Source organism: Spodoptera frugiperda, chromosome 27, assembly GCF_023101765.2.
Source record: "Spodoptera frugiperda isolate SF20-4 chromosome 27, AGI-APGP_CSIRO_Sfru_2.0, whole genome shotgun sequence".
In the NCBI taxonomy this organism is placed as follows: domain Eukaryota; kingdom Metazoa; phylum Arthropoda; class Insecta; order Lepidoptera; family Noctuidae; genus Spodoptera; species Spodoptera frugiperda.
The window spans coordinates 4744577-4765769 of NC_064238.1; the positions used below are offsets into that span (position 1 = coordinate 4744577).

The following is a 21193-nucleotide window of genomic DNA, read 5'->3' on the forward strand; positions in this document are numbered from 1 at the left end:
GTAATAAAACCGTGATGACAAACATCAACTAAAATGTTACGTTATACGGTTAGTTACATGTTTATACATGATAGAAAATTTTTATTGCAAAAAAATCATCTTATTACCTATATTTTGAAATTAAAAGCAGGCTATAAACTGCCTACTAATATGTAGATTCTTAACTAATAGCAAAAATATAATAGTTTATTTATTTATTTATTGTACACATTTAGGTAGCCCAGGTTACATACATTAAAGTAATATGCGTACAATGGGCGGTCCTATCACACAATGGGATTTCTTCCAGACAACCTTTGGATGGAATATTTAAAAAAGAACAACAAATAAATGGCAAATATGTGCACAAACAGAAATAAAAAGAAGATTATAAATATAATACACTACTAATATACAAGCAAGTACTTACAAATGTATATGTATAAAATAGTTTCCAAAATTATTTAAATAAAACCTAAAGTCATATCTCCAAAATGATTTCAATTTTTTTTTTTTTTGTTGTTATGTTACTTTTGGTATTGCTCCCACGCAATGAATCATGGCGCTGTTTTCAATATCTTGATAATTACAACAAATGATAAGATTTCCAACGCAAGAATTGAACCTAAGACGTCATACCTAACAACCGCAACTGCAACTACTAACCCACTGAGCCTGTAATATGCAAATTAAAACTAATGAAATGTTAATCAGATACTTATCTATTTTGAGATTACCGTTCGTAGGTCTACGGCGATTTGGTAGCCGATGGTAGGACGCCGCCCGAGCGGAGGCCATGTTTTATATAGTAGGGGTGGATGTTATCATTTCAGTTCACTACCAACTGTCGCGAACATTGGCCACATTCGGACAACCATGTAGGTTTTACACTTTTTTTTTAAATCATAGTTTTTAATCTGTTTGCGTGCTTTAAATTTGGAACGTTAGATTTTTTTTAAAAGTGAAATTGCTGCTTGGATTTTTGAAGATTATTTTGTGTTTACGTGTGTGAGGGTGCTTTTATATTTCTGTGGTTTTACTATTTTTTTATTTTGTATTTTTTTTTCGATTTATAGATAATCTAATATTAATTTTAGTTTTTTTGTAGCTCAAAAATAATTTCAAAAATATTCCTAATACTGTTTTTAAATAATTTTGTGTAAAATATAAAAGAACGGTCATGCAACTAGACACAATAGTTACACCCTTTTCTAAACTAAAGACGTCCTGAAAATATTTTCAGTAGGGTTCTGGGCATTTCACTCAGCGTTTTTTACATAAAAATCAGAAGATATTACTTAATCCATACTTTCCTTTTTGACACTTTGTCCTCTCAACGGATTTACCGGATTACGCCCATTTTTATTAAAAACCAAATATATTTTGATAAAATATTTGCTCCGTACAAAAAATATTTTTTTATCAAACCATTCAAACGGCTAATCCAATCAGACGCCAAACGATTTAACTGAAAATTCAGTATAATGTAATTAAGCACTTATTTTTATTAACAATAAAAACTAAATTACTTTACTAAAATCAAGAGTTAACGAGTAAAATTAGCCATGCATACCTTTTTGCAAACCAGTGATAATTTAAACACCTTACAATGCCTTAATTCAAACACTCATTAAGAACCTCTTTAAATTAATTCTAAGTCTAATCTAGTCAACAGGATTTTTAGTTCAGTGCTTACTTATTTTATATTTCTATTTTAATAATACATGTGTGTGTTTCTGGTTTAGCCCAAAAACTCCTTTCGGTAAAGTTGCGTAATAATTTTGAACCACGCTAAAAAATATTTAAAAACGAACGGATCACCGTCTGTGTCTTGCAGATATATCCTAGTCGCATTACAGACAGATAATACTAGATAACCCAACAACTGATATTTTATTCCAAAGTAAAATAAACTGTCTAATTTAGAATTTTTTTTACGGGTGTAAAATCGTCTATGATCTTTTCCCGCCTTAGGCGAGGCGAGACGGAGAATCAGACTCTTAGGAACTAAAAACCACTCGGTTTCAACTCCTGCTTTTCAAGTCGGAGCCCCGATTACACCCGCTAAACAGTCAACTCCGGAATTTAGACATCTTTAGAATCTCTTTCGACAGTCAAACTTTCAACCACTAATCTTAATACGAAACGAGGCAGTCAATAATATTCTATTAGAAAATTACTTAACTCGACGTCAAAAACACGCCCATTTACCGCAAGCAAACTCGATAAAAACATAAATCTTCGTAAATATTCATAAAAATCGCCAAAAACCGAGCCGAACCGAGAAGAAGTCACAAAGAGAAAGTTCCAATTGACAGTTCATATTTTAAATTCAAAATTAATCAAATAGTTAGCTCATCGACCTTAGTCAAATGTTTGTTGTTCTCACATGATACTTCTTAATATAAACATTGTACAATGGCTTAGAGTAATCAGTTCCACCCACTTACAGGGCACTAGTAGCCATGAGTGATGGAACAAGCCAGTAATCCACTTACCCACTTTAAAGTAATGTAACAATAAGAAAAGGGCAGTAAAGGTTAGCTAACATTCATAACCGGTTGGCTTCCAAACCGCGGACGAAAATGGATCTTAATCCGGTTTAGAATTGGGTCTATAATCGGGAAATGCCCCAAAAACTTGTCAAAAAAAGTCATCATTAGACAAATAAAAAATAGGTGACTTCTCAGAATTAGTTTCTAGGAAGCCTTATCCTGTTAGGTATTGTAAAGATACAATTATTCTGTTGTAGATAAATACATACATACATCGTACTCATCGTCTGTCGTCATGGGACGAATAAAAAATAGGTCCCTTCTAAGAATTAATTTCTTGAAAGCTTTATCCTGTTAGGTGTTTTAAAGATGCAATTGTTGTGTTATAGTGAAATACATACATCGTGGTCATACATCAAATTTAATTGTAAGCCGTAAATATTTGATCGAACCAATTAGCTGCAACAATGTAAGGCTATAATATACTAAGTAGATGTACACTTAAAGACAATTAGCATTACCAAATGAAAGCACCCATGCGTGCAGTTCTCATAACATAATTATCGTAATATGCAAATAATAATACGTTATCATAATAGTTACTTATACACAATACTTTTTATTAGGCAACCTTCACCTCAATCCTGTTAAAACTTTGGTATATACTCGTAATGGCTATGTAGACATAATCAAGCAATCAAGCTATAAACATCCATAACTGTCACACCTTTCCGAAATATGACAGGCCGTAATCCCTCACTTGGGCCCTTCGACTTGGTTGCAATACCCATGGTCCTACGTAACTGGCCTGGCCTCGGCATAGAAGTTGATATACACTGGTACCAAATACTGGTTCTATGCATTTCACTTGCTACTTAAATGAGGTGAAGAAAATCGTTTGACACAGAATGAAAGACAAATAAAACGCAGAAATCGATATTTTCTGATTTATCTTGATAAATCCATAAGCTCGACGTTCCTGAACTCGCCATCCACTATGTATTTAATAAATGTAATCCCTATTTCCCAGACTTTCAACATGGCTACGAAGCTTCTGGTGTTATTAGCCGTGGTGTCAAGCGCGACAGCCGCTGTAAAACTCCAAGAACTGTTCTCTTGGAATGTAATGGACTGGAACTACCCTGACCCTTACTCGAGACAGCAAGCCATTCAGTCTGGAGCCCTCGTGCAGGAGAATGCTCTCCCTGTTGGTATTGAAAGGTGGAGGAACAAGCTCTTCGTCAGCGTACCTAGGTGGAAGGCTGGTGAGTTTCTTTGAAGTAGAACAAAATTTTGCAACGTCTATCTTAATCTTAATTCTAGGTAAATCTTGTCAGATATCAATCTTTTTTTGTTTGTCATTTTTGGCTCCTTTACACATTATCGTGGATATAAAAGTTAATGGCTAACGTAACAATAAGATTTAGAGTAACACCAAGATTTATTTTGCGCTTTAAAACTCAATGCGAGTAAAATATTCAGGCCAACACAAATCCATGCACTAATCACAATTCATTTCTTCTTCTACGAAATGTCGGTAAATATTGAGTTAGCGTAACTTAATAACATAAGAACGTCAATTATACAGAGCCATCAGATACTTCCGTCACGCATTTCTCTTTGCGTGTAGAAGACGTTTTATGTCATCATCGTAATAGGTCTGTGTGTCTGTATGTTGAGAAAATGCTCCCATTACCATACTAGGCGATCAAACTGAGTCCGCCATATATAGTTATATCCATTTCTATTTTAATCAACCTTAATTTTGAGACACACTTTTCAAATATAGCTGAGATTAATGGAAGCGATTGTATTATTTTGAAACTTACTACAAACTCGTCTGTGGCCTACTTTAGTTTGTTAAGTACAACAAGTTACTTTTCTAATGTGTCCGTATCTGCCCTATAAATCTACGTTTATGACTCTTGTTCACAAAATTGTCGTTAGATATCATTAATTTGCCTTTTACTGTTTCCTCAAATAACGATATTATTTTTAAAGTAAATGTTTAATTGCTCAAGGTTTCGTTGTAATTAATTGGATTACGCAACTCAATACATATATTTTATTCATAGACACTTCGTAATTTCTCGGTTAACCCAGAACCACATCACGGAAGTTGAAACGGATATGAATTTCCTATTAAAACCACAACTATTTGAGGATGGACGGAAAGATTTGTAACTATTTCCTTATTTCATATTTTAGCGCCAGATGAATTTTCTTTTTTTTTAAACCTACACTAAGATTTTCTTCTGTGTCGTGGGTGCGTTTACAAACATACAAGCTCACATACACATGACACACAGACCCGAAATAACAATTTGTGGATCACACAGAGAGATGCTCCGTGCGGGAATCAAACCCGCCACAAGTTACGCGGCAGGCGATTGCCCAGCCACCACTCTTACAGTGCAGTCAAAACTAGAACCATGAATAGTGCTAGAGACACAGAATACGATAGGGCACACAACACACATAAAGCTTGATGTTGTACGTACCTAGGTATCTATATGTAAGTAAACAAGTGTCAAATTGTATTCCATCGTATTTTTCCAGGTATACCCGCTACGCTGAACTACATTCCTTTGGATGCCCCCTACGACCCGTCTCCAAAACTAAACCCCTACCCAAGTTTTGCAGGCAACGAGTTGGGTAACTGCCAATCGGGTCTCAACACAGTCTACAGGATAAAGGTCGACAAATGTGACCGTCTCTGGGTCCTCGATGTTGGTACATATGGATATGGTAAGTAAATAATACCTTACAATGAATATAATCATAAAAATAAATAAAACACATCACGATAAGCAGTTCCTTCATTTTAGTAGTTTCACTTTTTTGCTAGGCGTTAACCTTAATTACTTTACATTAAACAATATCAATTAAGTGTTGCCGGAATGTAAGTGCTGTAATCAAGTACCTAATTCAATTACGAATAATTAATTGTTTTCAGATGCCAACGTAACCAACCTCTGCCCATACTCACTCAACATTTACGATCTGAACACCGACCAACGCATCCGAAGATATGTATTCCGTCCTGAAGACATTGTTTCCTCTACCTTCATTGCCAACATCGCTCTCGACGAAGGAAGAACCTGTGATGATACTTTCGCTTACTTCTCCGACGAGCTTGGCTACGGTCTTATCGCCTACTCATGGCAACAAAACAAATCGTGGAGATTCAGCCATGGATTCTTCATGCCTGACCCTCTTACCGGAGATTTCAACATCGCCGGCCTAAACTTCCAATGGAGCGCCGAAGGTATTTTCGGAATCACTGCTTCTCCTACAGGACCAGACGGTTTCAGAACGCTCTACTTCAGCCCCTTGGCTAGTCACACTCAGTTTGCTGTCTCTACTAGGATTTTACGCGATGAATCCAAAGTAACTGGATCATACCGCGACTTCAAAGTTGTAGGAGAACGAGGTGCCAACGGTCACACTACCTCTAAAGTAATGGATGAATATACTGGAATAGAATTGTTCAATTTGATTGACCAAAACGCTATCGGTTGCTGGAAGCAAGATCTACCTTACAAACCACAAAACATTGCTGTGGTAGACAAAGACGATGCTGGTCTTATTTTCCCTGCAGATATCAAAATTGACTCTCAAAGAAACGTGTGGGTAATGTCCGACAGGATGCCAGTGTTCCTTGAATCTACTTTAGATTACAGCGACATCAACTTCAGAGTGTACACTGCTCCCATTGATGTCCTTGTTCAAGATACTGTTTGCCAGGCTACTCCTCAGCTTCTGCAGAACCTCAAACCAGTTCAGCCAACTAGCCTCATTCCTCAGCAGCCCTCATACTCGATTTACGAAACAGGTTTGGGAGTAACCGCGAACCCCCTGGCCATTCAAGGAGGTGCTCTTTCGCTGTACTCTCCAGTTTCATCTCCTCAGCCTGAAATAGTTAGCACCTTCAGGCCTGGAACTATTATCAGGAACTCGTTACCTACTGTGCAGAGCTACATCAACTTCCCTAAACAAACCGCAATCCCATACCTTGCGGGAAGACCAAAGTCCTACATTCACTCCAGCAGGAACCCCTGGTGGCACGATAAACGTAACTACGAAGTATACGAACATTAAAATCGAATATAATACTTTTATTCGAAATAACTAAGAATAAGAGATATACAATGTTGCTTAGGACATTTGTATGTCCAATCAACAATGGCTGTTCTAATTACTATACATAACTTACTGTTAATTCTTAGTAGATATGTGAATGTATTTTGACATACAATTTCATATTTGCCGTTTACCATGCTGCAGAACATCAACTATTATTTGCAATAGTTAAATGTATCTGCCAACTTAACTCAAACTCAGCTCAACTATAAGACATGTGTTCATTAGTTTCCATCTTTAAATACGGCATTAATTTAGATAATATTTATTTGGTTATAACACGTAAGTATACAGAAGTTGTTGAAAATTGTACCTTTAATAATCATCAAATTATTACTATAATATAAGATTTTTACGTACATTATACATGTACAGTAGCTTAATAATATAATTACGGTTAAAACCGTGCCCATAGTGTGCGAAAGTTACCTGTTATTTAATGTTTTTTTTTACGAAATAAACGATTTACTTAAATGTAATTTTATTTTTATTTTAACATAAATATAAATTACCCTTAAATAGCTACGGACTACCTAGCGGGTTTACTGGGCAGGAGTAGGAACGGGGTGGTTTTTGGCACAGTAAGAGTCTGACACTCCCTGTGGCCTCGCCCAAGCCGGGAGAAGACATTGGATGATGGGAAATCATCCGATGGTATTATTTATGATGGCATTATTATTATTTGATCAACAATAACCTGACCTTGACAGTATGAAAACAAAAGCAGTCCCATTAATATAGTTTTGTTCGAGGCTACCAAACTGCCCTAGAACGTAGCAAAGGTAGCCTAGAAGGTAGCAAAGTGATCAATATAGATAAATATCAAGTATTTAATCTTTTACTGAATTGTCCATTAAGTAGTTTCCCCAACTCAGTATGAGCAAGCATGTTTATCATTTAATCCCGGTATACCAGTTGTACAATAAAATACTCATAGAATTTAAATTTAATTCCAACACTTCTAGTCCTATCTACATGTTTAATTAAATTCTCCTTGTAGTAATGATAAGGGCACAATCTTCATAACAAAATAAAGCGAAAGAACTCATTTATACAATACAACGAATCGCTTCGTACCGCACAAACGTACTTACATTAAAATTATATGTAACTTACACGTGAAATCTGAGAGATGTGTCCTTATCACACTATCAAGATTCACGCCAGTGTCAGTCAAATATAAAGCAATAAAAGTCTTTATAATGTATACTAGTAAAGCCGTTTATTGTTACATGAAACTATTTTCTTAGATGTCACACACAAACTACCTTGAGGAATCTGTTGAAAACCGCGCATCTTCGTCTTAAGAAAAACGGATAATCTGTGTCTGTTTGCGTCTTTTCATTTTTTTTGTGAACAATTACTCTACACGACGAATGATAACAACGTTTTGTGAATCAACTTTAGTTGTGTTAACTTTGTGCTATTGTTGAAAATGTATTTAAAGCGTAATTAATATTAATCGACGTGTCTTATGTACTAAAGGACTATAATTTTATATGTATAGACATTTTTTAATGAAACTTGAATAACTATGAGTGTCGAAAATGCTGCTGAGAAGGAATACAACCCCTATGAGCACCGAAAAGTGGAAAAGCCAACTTCGTAAGTTATAATTATCGTTTATTTGATTACAAGTGATAATCAGTTTATTATAAAATTTAAGGACCTTATTAGTAAAGCAACTTTCATTTCAGTTTACTTTTTTATCTAGATCGACTTTTGTTCTTTGCAAATAAAAGTCTTTGTGTCGAATAGTAAAATAAACGCAAACGGTAAAATTAAATCCAGTTTATTTTTTGTACCAAAAAAAAAAATTAAAAAGCGTTGCCCCACATTAGGATTTTCTCCTGTGTCGTGGGTGCGTTTACAAACATACAAGTTCACATGCACATGACACCCAGACCCGAAACAACAATTTGTGGATCACACAAAGAATTGCTCCGTGCGGGAATCGAACCCGCTACCCGTTGCGCGACAGCCAGTTGCCCAGCCACCGCACCAACCGCGTAGTCAGTTTTCTACATAGATATCCATATTTTATGTACAAATGTAAAATTAACAATGCGTAGCTTTTTGAAGGTTGAAATATTGAGATCATCTGGGGATCATATGGGGCGTAAGCTGCAATCGATATTAAAGTGAAAAATATAGTTTTTAGATTTACTTCAAATTCTGCATAAATATTACTAACGGGCGAGGAGACATACTTGTAAGTGCGGGAAAACTATGCAAAATCACTATTCCACGCTGACAAAGTCGTGGGTATAGCTAGTACTGAAATTATAATAATAGACGGTCAAAACTAGTGAACTAGTCTACCTATTATTACCTGTTACCTGTTATTACAGTTCAAAAGGATTTAAAATGATGTTTTACTATTTTCAGAGATATACGATCAACAGCAAACTTGATCAAAGCCTCCCTAGGCTCTGGTTTGTTGGCTGGTCCATTGGCGTTCTCCAACGCAGGATGGGGCGTCGGGCTGTTCGGCACATTGCTCGTCGGTGTCATATGTGGACACTGCATTCATATATTAGTAAGTATATATTATCTTTAAAACGGTCCGGGGCTCCAGCTCGAAAAGCAGGAGTAAGAACTGGGGGGTTTTTAGACAGTAAGAGTCTCAAAACTCCCTTTTGCCTCACCCAAGGCGGGAGAAGGCATTGGATGATTTTCTCCTCTCAAAAAAAAATGGGTTCCCTCTATCTGGCAGAATTTTAATGCTCCGAAATTTGTTTGGCATAACACACTTGGCAGAATCTTCTTTAAACGAATATACATATGGCATAAAAATCATTTAATATAATTATTGTTTTGTCGAATGTTTATATGTCCGAATTTACAAAGGCATACTTTTAAGATGGTAGAATTTTATTTCGCATAATTACGTTTGGCACAGCTTAATTTTGCATAATTTTGTTTCACATAACGTTTATTTAGAGCGACGATTGTTTGGCATAATTTCACTTGGCATATGAAGAAGATGGTAGAATAAAAGTTAGTGAAGTGACAGAACCGAATCGCTGCAAAACCGACTGCACGTAGTCTTGTTTGTCCTACCCCTAGAGTGCAATTTAAAATCGCGTAGGCGCGGAGGGGCGAGGCGGCCCGCGGGCTGAGGAGCAGGCGGCTATGAGCGAGCAGCATGCAAGCAAGCATGCTTGCTTGCATGCTTGCTTGCATGCTGCTTGCTTGCTTGTTTGCATGCTTGCTTGCATACTGCATGCTTGCTTGTATGCTGCATGCTTGCGTAATAGATGAGTCTTTATATTAAAAGTATGCCAAAAGACGATTCTAACTGTGAACATTCTGAGTATGATGGTTCTAGTTTTTAATTATTATGGTTATGAAATTTATGCCAAAAGACGATTCTGACAGTGAATATTCTGCAATATGATGGTTCTACCTTTCAATTATTATGCGTATCAATTTATGCCTAAAGATGATTCTGACTTACAAAATTATGCGTTTTTAATGTATTACAAATGATGGTATACCAAATGATTTTCTGCGAAATGAAGTTTCTGCCATGCGTTGTTATGCAAACTAAAATTATGCAAAAAAATTCTACTAATAAAGGTAGACCCAAAAAAAATACTTGGATGTTCTCCTGTGTCATAATTATGTTGATCCGGAGCTGCGGATGACCTAGAGGGTTTACCGGGGCTCCGGCTCGAAAACTAGTTGGTTTTTAGTCAGTAATAGTCTAACACTCCCTCTCGCCTCGCCCAAGGCGGGAGAAGTCATTGTATGATTTTCCCCCATTAACAAAAAAAAAATGAAATGATTGTGTGCGTTTTCACACACCCCTAACGCAGAACAATAATTTATGAACCATATACAGAATCGGAAATCGAATCCGCGACATAGTTATCTTTATTACTTAATGTCCCTGAAGAGAGCAACTATGGTTTATGGTTATGGTTTAAAAAATATATATCCACTGTCTATAACATTTGAATTGCTCAAATTGATTTAAAATCATTTTTTATTTTGTTTTAACTATCCTTTAACTTATTAAGATTCATCACTAATCCCAAATTGTTCTGATTTCGAGTCATAAAATTCAGTTATGTATCTTTATTAGCACATTTTCTTATTTATTTGATTTATACCCAATTTTTCGTAAAAAATTATGCTCCTTATTTTAGAGAGCTCATAAACGATGATATTGTGGCGACACCCTGACAAATGACAGATGACAGAAGTCGCACATAGACTATCCACGATCAAGGTGTATAAAAATTCCATGAAACGATAAGATGACAACCAGTTTCACAATAAATATTTTCTTTCTTTCAACTTGTACAACAAGGAACAAATGTTAAAAGTAAATATTTAAAGACTGTTGAGTGGTCGAAAACATGACAGTAGCGAATGTTGCTTTACGGAATTATCAGAGTCTAGGCACAGCACTCTGCACACGGTCTGATTACGTCTTCCTCCCGTCAACGCAGACGCCACATTTTCTTGTTAATTTATTTGATTTCTACCTAATGCAATATATTTTTGGTAAAATTGTAAGCTCCTTATTTTAGAGAGCTCATAAACGATGATATGAAAACTGAGTTTTACTTTTAAGTCTGTGCATCAAAATTAATTAAAAACCTTAATGATAATTTATACTTATTACTACTTGGCATGCTCCTTGCACCCGCTGGTTATTTTCTCTGCACCACCCAAGGATCAGACAGGCAGAAAATACCAACGGCATTATGTCCACCCATGTATTTATGTGCAAAAAGCTTTTAAATAAATAAAAAAAGATGTGATATAAAGTAATTTACCTAAAACAGTATCTATATCTGATATCTGAACATTACAGGTGAGGACATCACAACAATGCTGCGTTATAGACAAGAAACCTTCACTCGGTTACGCAGAGACTTGCAAATCTGCCTTCATGAATGGACCGAAAGGTGCTAGAAGATTTGCCAACTTCGCCAGGTATATGATATATTTTTTTTTAATTCTATCTTAGTAAATAATAAAAATAGCTGCAAAGCAGTATCAATGTCATCGTACCGCTCGCCATCGACAGAGAGTTCACGCTCACACATTGGAGCCCAAATGGTACAGTTCGGTTTCAGAGCAATTTCCTCCCATGAACCATCCGATTGTGGAATGAACTCCCTGCCGAGGTTTTCCTAGTAGGCTACAATCCCATATTGTACTTCAACAAGAAAGTAAACAGTTTTTTTGAGGTTCGGCAAAGCGCATGTAATCATGTAATGCCCCAAGTATTACAAGCGTTCATAGGCCACGGTAACTACTTACCATCAGGTAGGCCGTGAGCTTTCTTGCCACCGTTCGTGGTATAAAAAAGTACATTTTTTATTTTATCTTAGTAAATAATAAAATTAGCTGCATAAGAGTATATATTAAACTTTATCTTTGCAATAGTAATTCCAGTTTCAGTATAACTGATTCAAAGACTTTGATCGTGTTAATGATTAGCAAAACAAGGCTTAGATAAAACTTTTTTATGGATAATTCACGACAAGTGACCAGTTTAGTAACCAAATGTGGATTTACGCAAGTTTTTATGATCACAGTTTCTCAAAAATGTTCACAATCATAAATAGCCTCTTACAAGTGCTTTGATGGCCAAATATTTCCATTATATAATTATGTGTTAAGCCTATGACACGATAATTGTGTCGACGTCTCTCAAACAGCTTTATCAAGTAAACAATATGACACTTAAAATGAAAGCATTAAAGATTGGGTTGCTATGACTCAACAATTCTGGAAAAGTTTATTTTAAGTGTTTTCTTTCATGAACTCCCGACAAAGAGCTCTTATATCCTTAATTACTGATATATGTATAAAAGTAGTTTTTATATTTTTATAGATAACAGATAAAAAAAGATCTTATGACTAAGAGAATAATGTTCTTTTTTCAGTATTTTTGCTGAATTCGCTCTACTATGTACGTATGCGGGAGTCTGCTGTATCTATACTGTATTGATATCAGATTCAGTAAAACAGGTATGTACTCGTATGTATAATAATTTCGTTCTTTATTAATTTATTTCAACTGCGACGCGAACAAATCATGTCATGAAGAAACGCTCCTTTTACAAGTCATGATAGATGCAAATTGCAACTCATCATTGCAACTTGCAACGAAATCATAGTCCTACGTAATAAACGGTGATGACTGACGAGTCTATTGCCCTGTATTAGCCATAATTTCAGACGAAGCGTGATTACTCAGAATATTGAAAATCGGAAAACCTAGTATCTAATGCCAGTACCGACACAACCAGTCGAATGACGAATACGGGTGCTTCTCCGAAAAAACTTTGCAACTTATTTATCCTCCCGGAGTGAGAAACATATTTTGTAATTTATTACCGTCTTATTAAACTGCTTAAGAAAAATAGCACAGTAGGTCTTACTTTAGTTAATAAGTTCCGTTTTAATTGGTACAATTGTTAACTTTGGGTTTAGAATAATGACGTTTTTATTCTTTGTTAAATTGATGTAAAGAATCAACATGCAATAAATATAAAATCCAATGTTCCTTAACAGCGACTCTTATTAGAAGAATAACAACATTTGGAACGTCACGCCGTTGGTTGAGGCACGTAGACTGCCTCGTTGGTAGAGTGGTTGCAAGTGCTCCTACCGGACAGGGGTTTCGGGTTCGAATCCCGGGTCCATTATGGTATTACTTAGCAGTAGCACGGAGTCTGGAATTGTGCCCAGTTTATGACAATAGACACATACTGGGCATCTAGCACATCTCCTATTACGTGGGACTTATAACATAAATGGTGAAAAGCGGGTGTATATTGTACAGTGGCATTACGTGTTACATTTTCATTTTACATGCACATTCATTTAACATTCGTGAATGAAATATGCAAATGGTGAAAAGTGGGTGGGTGTACATGACACCATTTCTTTTCGTATTATCTGGCGTTACAACAACAAACAGATTAGAGACGCCTACTCCACATTCACATCTGCACAAAGAAATAAAAAAAAATCATAAACTATTTCTGTTTACACCAACGTTTATCATTTAATGACACATTGATAACTGTTTAAGCTTCCTTGATACTTTTAACGCCTGGCAATAAATGCCACTCAAGATTTACGTAGATGTGTGAGTAAGTTGACAATCGTAAAGGCATTTATAACTATAGTGACGTTGTAGGAGCTAGAAGTGGTAAATAAACGAACATAATTACACTTGACTACACAAACAAATGACTTGATTTTTAAAGTACCTAAATTTAGATTGCTTGCCTACACTATTTTATCAATTAAAAGTGTGAGAGGTTTTTCACTGCGAATCTTTATTATGATTTCTCCGAGCACTTACATACCACAGTATAACAGTCATAATATTACCTAATTCCATTATAATATGGGACTGACCCTTTGTTTTAACATCGGGCATCTATCTATCTACCCATCGGGCAGAAGATGAAAATATTATTAAAATAATTTGTGTGAGAAAATTTTTGTAAAGTCGGTTCACCCGATGCATTAATGCGTAGATACTTAGAGAGTATATTTCATCTCATCTTAATCTGATCTCATCAAACAGATTTATTAGATACAACTGTAATTATCGTTTGTATGCTAAATAATAACAGGCTTAACTCAATACTGTCATTATCATACATAAATATAAGAATGACCTTGACATTAGATTATACCTAGAACTAGACTGTATTTGCATTAACTCAGAGTATCCTTATTGCCTATTAGTGTGGCGTTTACGCCACTCTCGGCCCCTCGGCCCCTAAAAAAGATTTACTCATTGGTGTATACCCGACCCCTAAACATAGTTCAAACTGGACGGGGGTCCAGTCTGACAAAATCCACTCTGGGGTCACATCACATCACATCCAGTCCTGGGGCGGACTTGGGAGGTCAGAGTGGATTTTCATACAACAGACAGGCAAACCTCGGCACTCAGGGATGAGAATACACCATAATTAGATTTTATTTTGTGTTCTTATTGACAATAGAAATAATAACTTAAACTTTTCTTCTTTTCAGTTGGTCGATCAATACGTACCATCTACTATTCTACCAGTAGAATACTACTGCCTTATAATACTGGTACCAATAATATTACTATGTCAGATCAAGTATCTGAAGTTCCTCGCGATATTCTCCGGTATAGCCAACATTTTACTGTTCACTGTATATGTTGTATGTCTGTACTATATCTTTGGAGGCGAATTGTCGTTTCAAGGGAAACAAGCTGCCGGTGATCCTGCAAGATATCCAGCGTTTTTATCGTAAGTATAATGACCAGGATTTTAACAAAAGCGATATAAATAAATAAATAATATATAATTAGTCGTCTTTTTTTGACGGGGGACTGAGTGCCAGACTCTTACTGGCTAAAAACCACCCCGTTCCTACTCGAGCCGGAGCCCCGGTCAGTGTCAAAGTCACTGTCATGCAACATGTAACCGGTTCGATTCCCGCACGGAGCAACTCTTTGTCCATAAATTGTTGTTTCGGGTCTGGGTGTCATGAGTACGTAAAATTGTATGTTTATAAACGCACCCACGACATAGAATAAAATCCCAGTGTGTGGCAACGTTAAAAAGGTGTCTTAGTTAGGAGAGAATATAATATATCATCACCTTACAAATCTAAATTCTCCACAGAAGTTTAAGCCTAAACTTTCTGGCACAATGCAACATTTGTTATTCACATATTATAACAGAAATATGAAATTCTACTTCTGCATTATTAGATTTTATATAGGTTTTTATTATTTTCTATAAGCAAAATAACAATACGCCATAAATATAAAATTTCAATAATAAATCACATGATAAATGTTTAAACAATAAAGCAATTTACTTTTTTATTGAATTGATGGGTTTTGTATGTTCTCTAAGAGACCACATCGGCCAGTACTATGCAGAAAAAAAAATACAATATTACAGCTATTGAATTGTTCTAATAATTGTTAATTACATTTCAGGACAGTAATATTCGCAATGGAAGGGGTTGGAGTGGTGATGCCGATTGAGAACACGATGAAGAAGCCACAGAACTTCCTGGGCTGTCCAAGTGTGCTGGTGGTAGCCATGGGAGCCATCGTCTTCCTCTACGGCACCCTCGGCATGTTTGGATACCTCCGATATGGAGACGTGTTAAGAGGATCTATCACTCTCAATCTTCCTACTGATGAATGGTTAGTCGATGTACACATTTCCAATCTGCTTCAAATATTAGGTAAATAAAATCAAAAACAAATCTACGCAACTAAACGCGATGACTGTAGAAGCGCGACAGTCGCTGAGCCGTGTGTCGCGAAACGCTGCTCATGAAAATGAGCCTATAGCATGGCTTGAAACTAGTCGATTTCCTCGTGAAATTATTACGTGAGTCAGCCGAAAAAATATAATAAACTTTAAATTGTATAAACCATCTAAACTCCATATACGGACATAGTCTTGTACACATTTCTGTGGTAAGACATATATAATACTTTAAGTACTTTCAGCCAAAAGGGACTTGATTGACTTTCAAAATTCTTTCTCTATTAAATATTCTCACGTTTTGTCTTTTTCTCAACAAATATTAAACTACTTAATATAATCTCATCTTGAGTTAGTTCTTGTCCAGTAAACTAATAAATTCTAGCAACTGAATACTTAGTCCATAAACTTGATAACCTTGATCGAGACAGTGAAGCTAGTAATATGACTAACGCAGCATCGATAAACCTCATTTGTGGTTATTTCTATGCACTGAAGGAAGATTTTTTTTAAATACTAATTTATTTATTTTAAAAACATAAATGGTGTCTTTTCTATACAACTGCAAAAATCCAAAATCAAAGACTTTTGCAGTTTGTGTGCAATAGAAATCCATTTCAGTTGACTAGGACTGGTTGGTTTATTCGCCGGTCAATCAGAGCGCCTAACGCGCTCTCATTTCGATTACTTTAAACGTAAAGCAAATTCATACTAAGGGTACAGACCACGAATTGAACGCATAACACCTAAAATATATACCTACCCAAAATAAACCAAACATACCTATAACAACATGTATCAAATGTTTGTCTCTAAACTTGTTTCTTAATATTTTTGTAATCTTTCCTTATACGTTTAAATGCATTCGTTTCTATTTAACTAATCTTTGCCAAAAAAATACCATCATTGGTAAAAATAGATCATTATAATTTATTAGTTTAATAATCCTATTTCTATCTTCGTTTGTTTACAGGCCAGCCGTATTAGCAAAGGTTTCTATAGCGTTATCAATATTCTTGACATACCCACTGCAATTCTACGTGGTGATTGATATCTTCACGAGATACACTCAGCCTTATATAAAGGAGAACTATAAGCAGATGACTCAAATTGTGGCCAGGACTGTGGGAGTGTGCTGTTGTGGTAGGTCCATATTATGCTTAACGTTGATTGTGACTTTGTGCTCACCCACAAATTAGGAGGTTTCCAAACAACGCTTCAGGAAATCCAATTCTTTACTAGAAGTGTTTTTTTTTTCTTACTGTCCATATAATGTTTGTATGTGTATAGATATTTTAAGAGATATATAAATGAAATTCGAAACACACAAATATACCTATGCGGAAAATTGACTAACAAACCTAGGTTTTTCCAAAAAAAAAGGTTTATTAGGTTTTTCATTTCGAAAACCTCATTAGTAATGTCAACTGTTGCGATGATTTAACTTGTGCCAGTTAAAACTCAATTACTGTAATTTGACGTAGTTTCCTATGAAATAATGTAGTTAATGGAGCATTGTAAATATAAACTATATAACTAGCTAGATGACCAAATCTTATGTTAATGTCCGTCTGGTAGATTATTTTAAAACGTTAGACACGTCTTTTTTATTTGAAATATCACATGACGTCACTTTTGTAAACGTTTTATAATCAAAAGTGAGATATTATTTTAAAACTTTGATTAATTTTATATAACTATTGTATTACGGTACTATACGACAAAATAAAAAAAAAACGGGTCTAAAGTTTTTTCATTATAACTGACAGACATATAAATCACGATCCCTGTTACGATATTTCATTGAATAAGGTACAATTCTACTTTTTGAGGCAATAAAGCTAATTATTGCTATCATATTTAAAAGCACATACTTACATATAATTACGTACATTTTCCAATAGAAGCCATGCAACAGCTAATCTTGTAGCTAACCAAATTGTAATAAAACAAAAAAAAACATGCGTTCGACAGCCCTACTAATTAAACCGACGCGACGTTTAAACCACTGATTGCAAATGTCGGTCAATTGTGACGAATGTTATGATATTTTTAATTTAATTTACTGACTCGTACGGATTAAATTGATTCATTAAAAACCTATAAAAGATAAGAGGTATAGTGAAATATTAAGTTTTATTCGTATAGTCAACTTTATTTTGCATTCGCTACTTATATTACTTATCGGTATCAGAAATGCACCTCCCATATCGAATAATATTACTGTTCAATCAGTATCCTAATTGATCGCCGTTGGTCGCGTTATCGCTACATTTAAAGTACTATAACACTTGTACGGGATTGATTTATTATCAATATTGACGAGATTCTACTGCTAGAATTCTAAATAGTTATTATTGGTGCTATTTTATTGTCTTAATCAACTTTCCATAACTGGCTAAATATCATCATCTTGATCAACAGCCTAAGAGTGACCACTGCTAACCATATATTCATTGATACACATAGCTTAGCACTGGTGGACTCAGCTAAACTATGTTTATTATAATATGGAAAGATGCGTGCTATAGATTCGTACTATGGATGTGTACCCGCACAGCTACAACAGTAAAAACGGTCACATAGTTTCACAGCTTACCTATTATATCTTCGTAGCATAGCTACATAGAACATCTCTGGTAGAAAAGTTTCCTTAAATGGAAAATACATGAAATTATCCGTCGGTTAGGTTAACAATTAAAAACCAGACAGTATGAAACAATCTTTAACAATATTGTCAATTTATTTTACAGTGGGTATAGGAATGGCGCTTCCTCTACTGGAACAAATCCTCAACATAGTCGGAGCACTGTTCTACTCCATCCTTGGCCTCGTGATCCCAAGTGTCATAGAAACCGTCTTCAAATGGGAAAACCTGGGCAAATGGAACTGGATACTCTGGAAGAATGGATTCATCTTCTTATTCGGGATGTTCAGCCTCGTGTCAGGGTGTACCGTCACAATCATGGACATCATCAAGATTCTGAACGAAAAAACTGAGTAACAATAGCAATGTTTATGTAGCCAAATATAGTATTAAATTGTAAATTATATACAACGAGTGTCTCATTATTTATTTGTCCTAAAATGAAACGTTTAACTCACAAGGTAACCAAATTGTAATTTGGTGGAACAATTACTATGTTTAATGTCTTTATTCTAGTTTCTGCTGCTACCTGGAAACTCCAAAATTTCGTTCTTAGAAAATTCTATATTATAACTGTCTAAGCAACTCATGCACATGAAGGTCTTGAATTTAGACTACTTTATGTTAATTGTCTGTTAGAAAACGAATAAATTGACTACATATTATCATTAACTTATTAGAAAGAACTAGTTCATTATTTTTAAGTTTTCTTTTAATTTTAGGTTTCTAAGTTTTTTAGTTTAGTTGTAAATATGTATCTACGTAATAAAAAATATCTAATACATCTTTGAAAGAGATTCTAAAGATTTTCCCGACTTATTTTGTATTCTAAGAAACATTGGAAATGAGTCATCTCCGAACAATAGCTGCAATACAGGATGTACCAATACTTCATGAAGAAATGGGCTAACAAACTCTCAATCTATCTGTGACTCCTATTATCAATCATTAAACACCAAACAAGTTACACTTGACATAACGCGGACACTTATCCAATGACGTCACATCTTTGCAGTTTTATTGTAGTTTTTGCTTATTAAAGATAATAAGAACGTGTAAAAAATAAGGCTTTTATACGGTTCAAGTGTTGAATTTCGTTGATGAAGTTGAAAAATGAACCTCTTACTCAAATGTTTGTGAGTTTGTGTATTTGTGTGTATACTTGTTAGTAAATCACGTAAAAATGGCTAAATGGATCGGAATGAAATTTGGAATGGGAGTAGATTATGGTCTGGAATAACACGTTGGATACTTTTACAGCCGCGGGGAGAGCCGATGGCAGAAGCTTATGATTTCATAGATGTATGTCATTTTGATATAATTTGTGATAGACAGATGATTAAATACCTTCTAGTCGCAAATGTGACTAACATACAAGACTCGGGTTTGAATCCAGAATTGAAAAAAAATATATCATTTCTAATTTTTTTTATAAGATTCATGAATAATCTAAAATATTATGGTGCTCGGTTACGTTAAAACTCGTAGAAAGGACTTACGTATGTTCACCTCTACATCATTGTAATAGATGTGATATACGATAGGATCAATGTTACGTTAATATGTAAGTAGTAAATAATTAAATAAGTGTAGACGTCAATTACGATTGTTCAGGGAAAAATACCAATTAAAAAATGCATTCTTTAATTGGATTTACGGATTTACCCACGTACTAATATTACGTCATTTAATAATTACAGGTACCATAAATTAACTAGTACAATGATAGCACATTGTTATCACACCTATTTACTGGTTCTTTATTTCACTAATACTAAGTACACAGTCATTTGAAATACGAAGCGATAGACGTAATTTTAATACTAGAGGTAAAAATTAGTTAGCTACTTATATCGCAATTTCAAATTTAAATTCTTTGTTTGCAGACTATGGGTATTTCGATTGTCCAAGGTACAGAGATCCTTCATGGGCCTAGCGCCCTAGACACAATCTGACAGACTATTCTTTATTTCTATATTTGTCCATATTTTTAAAAGTACTTATTTATGGTTTAATTGGAATAAATGATTTGACTTTTGACTTATTTTTACCTCCACACAGACACAAAACCCAGTACAGCAGTACAGGAATCTAAATTTTCTTATTAAGAGAGCTATATGGTAATTTCACTATTAATTACACATGTTTGATAAGGCTGTTTTCAATAACATTATTATCATAACCTTTTATTATTTAAGTACTCTCTCCAAAGGCTGTTTCGCAAACATTGTATAACATTGTAATGATAAGACGAACTGTACATTCCTCAGCACTAAAAATTTTGTTATAATTGTAAGGAAAAATACGGATAATTATTTACTAACAACCCTTTTTGGTGACAGCGAAAACCTTTAATACGTGCCCAGCTTTTCGAGAAAATGGTTAAGGAGTAATGATAAGACTCCAATTAACAAAAGGGAAAGAAATAAATAAATCAGTCGTCTTTTTTTGAAGGGGAAAATTACCCAATGCTTTCACTCGCCTTGCGCGAGGCGAGAGGGAGTGCCAGGCTCTTAATGTCCAAAAACCACCCCTTTCCTACTCTTGCTTTTCGAACCGGTAACCCGCTAGGCAGTCCGCAAATATCACATCACATTATAATACAAAAATTGTAAGTACATCAAAAGTCATTCACACATTTATATTGATAATCTTACAGCCATGTTGTCATGAGTTAG

General features: G+C 35.0%; 2 protein-coding genes across 2 annotated transcripts; both read left to right on the plus strand.

The window, feature by feature from the left end:
• Nucleotides 1–726: 726 nt before the first annotated feature.
• LOC118263854 (protein yellow) lies at nt 727–7096 on the plus strand. The gene is made up of 4 exons (XM_035576049.2): nt 727–857; nt 3505–3739; nt 5034–5222; nt 5431–7096. The coding sequence occupies exons 1-4, from the start codon at nt 798–800 to the stop codon at nt 6573–6575; spliced, it is 1629 nt and encodes a 542-aa protein (XP_035431942.2). The 5' UTR covers nt 727–797; the 3' UTR covers nt 6576–7096.
• Nucleotides 7097–7665: 569 nt separating this feature from the next.
• On the plus strand, nt 7666–18926 carry LOC118263859 (proton-coupled amino acid transporter-like protein pathetic). The gene is made up of 8 exons (XM_035576056.2): nt 7666–8222; nt 9006–9156; nt 11446–11567; nt 12527–12611; nt 14643–14887; nt 15589–15801; nt 16842–17011; nt 18622–18926. Exons 1-8 carry the CDS (start codon nt 8152–8154, stop codon nt 18870–18872), a joined length of 1308 nt encoding a protein of 435 aa, XP_035431949.2. The 5' UTR covers nt 7666–8151; the 3' UTR covers nt 18873–18926.
• The last annotated feature ends 2267 nt before the right edge of the window (nt 18927–21193 follow it).

Excerpts from the sequence above, each read along its gene's own strand:
- LOC118263854 (XM_035576049.2), top strand. The coding sequence starts at position 798 with ATGTTATCATTTCAGTTCACTACCAACTGTCGCGAACATTGGCCACAT. Across the intron at positions 858-3,504 it reads GGCCACATTCGGACAACCAT|ACTTTCAACATGGCTACGAA; the intron begins GTAGGTTTTACA and ends CCTATTTCCCAG. Across the intron at positions 3,740-5,033 it reads CGTACCTAGGTGGAAGGCTG|GTATACCCGCTACGCTGAAC; the intron begins GTGAGTTTCTTT and ends GTATTTTTCCAG.
- LOC118263859 (XM_035576056.2), top strand. The coding sequence starts at position 8,152 with ATGAGTGTCGAAAATGCTGCTGAGAAGGAATACAACCCCTATGAGCAC. Across the intron at positions 8,223-9,005 it reads AAAGTGGAAAAGCCAACTTC|AGATATACGATCAACAGCAA; the intron begins GTAAGTTATAAT and ends TACTATTTTCAG. Across the intron at positions 11,568-12,526 it reads AGATTTGCCAACTTCGCCAG|TATTTTTGCTGAATTCGCTC; the intron begins GTATATGATATA and ends TTCTTTTTTCAG.